Source organism: Glycine soja, chromosome 15, assembly GCF_004193775.1.
Source record: "Glycine soja cultivar W05 chromosome 15, ASM419377v2, whole genome shotgun sequence".
Lineage (NCBI taxonomy): Eukaryota > Viridiplantae > Streptophyta > Magnoliopsida > Fabales > Fabaceae > Glycine > Glycine soja.
The window spans coordinates 28,564,580-28,569,200 of record NC_041016.1 but is presented as its reverse complement, the minus strand read 5'-3'; the positions used below and the strand labels follow the sequence as shown (position 1 = coordinate 28,569,200).

Below are 4,621 nucleotides of genomic sequence, written 5' to 3'. Positions count from 1 at the left end.
GTTCACAACTCAATACACACATCTCATCTCAATACACATGTATTTCATCATCCGTCACATGTTCAATTTATCACATACTCACAGTTTGAATCATCATTTCATAACCTCAACATAACAATTTATACAAAAGATTTCATCACAACATGGGGTGTAAAATCCCTGAAATAGTTTCTCACAATTATATCACAATCAATTAATCAAATTCATGGGTTAAACACAAAGACATCAAGAGCACTCAAGTTTATCAATCAATTCTCATCAGGACATCAATTGGTACATAGAACACAATAATATTATATTTATAATCATAAAGAGAAAATTATAATTCAATAAACATCCCAAAATAAACCCAAATTTAGTTCTCTAAGGATCCCTACACATGTTCATTCTAATCCCCAATTGCGATAAACTCATCCCTTACCTCTAAGCGGGCTCAGGTGTCTTCAGCCAGCGATAGCAACATTTCTAGCGGTTCCCGGAAATTCTTTCAATTATTCATCCGACTGCTCCGATAGAATTCCCAAACGTCAGAGAGACGGAGAAGAGATTGAAACCTCCACTTGTACTGTCTTCATACGATTCCTTTTTCTCCCTCCAAGAATATTATCTCGCAAATCCCAACGGTGGAAGCGTGCGGAATTGAATTTCGAACAACATATCTAAATTTCACAATAATCAAACGGTTAACGAAACCAGGATCGTAGTTTTACCAAGACAGCTCTGGGTTTCTGCGGGAAAGAAAAAGGCTACAATGCGAAGGGTGTTTCTCTCAGTTCAGACATGATATCGAAATTCCCAACGGTGCGAATGCTCGGAATTGTGTTGCAAACATGATACTCAAATTTCACGACGATCCAACGGTGAACAGGTTCGAGATCGTCGTTTTTCTAAGACTGGTTTGGTGGGCTGCGGAAAAAGAAAGGGTTTTGAGAAGAGAAGGGGAAAAACGAAAATGAGACCAAAAGGAGGCAGCTGACTTAACATAACTATTTATACCTAGGGTACTCAGCCTATTATTTGCTCTATATTTATTTATTTATTTAATTTTTACTAAAAAGCTTTTTAAATTTATTTACGAAAAATTAGGATGTTACGGAGCACTTGATAGAAAGATGTTACTTGAAATTACAGGTGTGCATGTTACTAGATTAGTTAATATATAAAAATAATTTTATATTTAGTCTATATATAACTGAATTAAGACAAAGAAAGTGAGTTGAATATCACAATTTTCTTTTTCCTTTCTTCTCCACCGCTAGCCATAAGTTATCGTCAGATTCCATAGTGAGTTCTCTCTTCTTTTCTCTTTTTTGTCATTTATCTCTTCTATTCTCAATTTGAAGTCCTAAATTGGTACTTCATTTGACTTTCAAGTTTCAAGTGTCTCTGTTTTTCATTGAAGATCTCCTTAATCCTCTATCTCGCCACTCACAAATACTCACAAGCCATTTGAAGCTTTGTTGAAGGTTTGTAATCTCTCATTTTCATTTTCTGTATCTTATTTCATTTACAATTTTTCTTGTTCAAATTCTTGTTAATTATTTAATATTTGTTTGGTATGTTTTTTTGAAATTTAGGTGAATTAACAACCCTAATTGAGCTTTTTTTTCCAATTTTCCAAAACTTTAAAATGGACTCAATTTGACCTAAATAGAATAAATGTCAAGTCTGAATTGAAGAAAAGCACCAAACTGAATCTAGTTTAGCTGATCGAGTCTATATACCCGATTCAGTTCCATTTAGGTTAACCTCGAACAAAATTAACTTGTGTTCATCCCTACTTCTCAACTAGTTTTGTGCAGTATGACCATCTAGCATCCTTGCATCCCTCTATCAAGGTCCTTCCATTTATTAGAGGCTGATTCATGGGAAGTTGCTTACCGATGAGAATCTACAACATAGGGGTTATGTTGTAGTTTCTAGGTGTGATCATTGTGGCACTCACTTTGAAATAACTCAACTTTTTTTTTTCTTTTCATGCTCTTTTGTTGACGAGATTGGGCACTAGTGCTTAGGTCAAATGTTTGATTGTAGCCTTGACACACCAATGTCTTTTTCTCTTCTGTTGTTTAGTAAGAGAACATGCATTATAGAAACTCTACCACTCTCGATGTGGTGAGGTTCATTTGGGCTAGCTGAAATATTCATTCTCAATTTCAGCAAGGTCCTTTCGTCAAGCAAGAAATTTTGAACAAAAATTATTGCTGTAGTGGCTCTCATTACTAGGAATCATTCATTAGGAACCATGAGAAACACTATGGCTGACTTTGAGTTCTCAAACAATTCCATGTGGAAGTTCATGTGAATAAGGCTTCTAAAACCAAAGCAGTTTGGTCACCACCTCTCTCGGGATGGATAAAGTGTAACTCTATGGAGTAGCTAGAGGGTCGTATTGTCTTGTTGCGTCTTGTGGCATTTTTAGGGACTCTTGTGGGATTATGGTTGAATGCTAAACTCTTGGTTGCTATGACTGCTACTGTAATGATGTACAATAAATGTTGGCATCGATGGTGGCTTGAATGTGACTAGCTTCATGATCTATGTGTTTAATTTTCTAAAGGTAATACCTTGGAAGCTGAGAACCACATGGATCAATTGTTTAACCCTTATGAAATTCTTGCAGTTTATAGTCTCTCTCATCTATAAGGATGGTATTATTCGTGTGGACGGTCTTCTAAATTATGGGTTTATAAAATTGGTTTCACTTAGTGGAATTCGGTTCCTGGATTTCTTAGGGAGATTTCTTCCCAAGAAAGATTGTATTTGTATGGTTATGGGTTTTTGCTATTTTTGTTCGTAGGTTTGATTTTGTCCCCTATGATTCTTTGTATTTTTTTCATTTTCCTTGGATAATAAGTTGGTATGTTGCATATGATCAGTGGAACTTACGTGCAAACCTATAGGTTGGATTTCAGTCTGATTGAGATGTTTAAGCATGTTCTTTTTGCTTAAAATATTTATGTTATACGAGAAAAAGATAAAAAAATAAGTGGATATTATATGTCATACAAATAGCATAGTGCCCAACAAAATTGTTAAGTGAATGACACACCAATTTGATAGGAATTACAACTGCAAGCATTAATGGGCTAAAAAGATATGAAAAATAGCATGTCACTGAGATCATATCAAATAGTGATTACTTCATGAATGAAGCATTTATTAAAAATAAGTATTTCTACATAATCTTTCAATTTCTAACTTCACTAATTCCTATCATATATGGAGTTAAATACATGGTAGCTTCCTTTGAAGGGTTTTGTGATTTGCATTTGCAGGAACCATTAAGAACAAATGGATAATAGCAAGTCAGCTGCAATGAAAGGCGTCTGGAGGAACGAGCTTCTGTCAACTGATATTTTAATAACAATATTCATGAGCCTCAACATTGCGGACCTTGCAGTTGCCTCACTGGTCTGCAAAATGTGGAACACAGCTTGTCGTGACCCATCTCTTTGGGGCAAAATTGATTTATCCAAACTCAATAACTCATACTTTTTCAATATACCAAATAATCAACCAGGAGCTTACAAGCGTACAAGTGGAAAAATTACTCAATTCTTAAAGTATGTTCTAAGTCTGAGTAATGGAAATACAAATTGCTTAGTATTTAACTACAATGTTTACTTGACAGATGAGGAGTTCATCATAGCTGCTAAAAGGTAACATTTTTCTTATTCTTCATTGCCGTTTAATTTGTACATGCATTTGGGCTATTAATTATACAGCCATCTAAAAAAAATCCAATCAATATTAACTTTCAAATCTAAATTAAATACTACGTATATATATAAAAGATGTTTGGTATATATTATAAAGCATGCGTGTCTTCTTGTGTAGGACCCCAAATATGAAACAACTAGTACTACCAAGGAAAGGTGACTTTTCAAGAAAAGCAGTGCATATGGCAATGAAGTCATGGGGAGGCCTTGAGTCCATTAACATTAGCTCTGGTGTCCCCATTGATTACATATTTCCTGCAATTCGCGAATACTGTAAGAGCGTCAGTGGGATCAAATTCCATTGCGAATTTGAAGAAAAGCACGCAGAAGCCTTGATTGAATCTACCCCTAACTTGAAGGTGTTCAGCATTCGGTCCACGGTAGTGAGCATGAAGGCTTTGAGGAGTGTGCTCACTTCCTTGGAACATTTAGAGGCCGTGAACATCTGTCACAGCTTCATTATGGATATGTCACATGATGGATTCAGTATTTTTGCAGTTCAAGATCTACAAAAGTATCTGCCCCCATCAAGTATGGAAAAGGTTATCTACTGTGAAGAAGGATCATGCCTTAAGTGTCAGTATGAGCGTAGCATTGCACCTGGTTCTTTTCTCTACCGTGCACTAGAGGATATCTGGCAGGAGGATGAGATCACCACACTGGCACATTAATTTATGTGAATAAGCTTTGTTACTGTTGCATCAAACTTGTTATTTGAGCTTGAAATAACTATGTTTCCTAGACATTTAATTACCTTTTGTTGATTCCTGTGCAAACATGTTTACTTGTGTTGTTAGCCTTTCCATTTACTTGGATAAGACTTTGATATGTAATTGTTAATTTTACTAAGGATGTCCTCCTCTACAAGTGCTTATATTTTGAAACTATTTCTATGTGAT

At 35.3% G+C, this 4,621-nt stretch overlaps 1 protein-coding gene across 1 annotated transcript; it reads left to right on the top strand.

Moving 5' to 3' along the window:
- The first annotated feature begins 3,294 nt into the window (after positions 1-3,294).
- LOC114386038 (F-box/LRR-repeat protein At3g48880-like) lies at positions 3,295-4,393 on the top strand. The gene is made up of 2 exons (XM_028346048.1): positions 3,295-3,662; positions 3,841-4,393. Exons 1-2 carry the CDS (start codon positions 3,295-3,297, stop codon positions 4,391-4,393), a joined length of 921 nt encoding a protein of 306 aa, XP_028201849.1.
- The last annotated feature ends 228 nt before the right edge of the window (positions 4,394-4,621 follow it).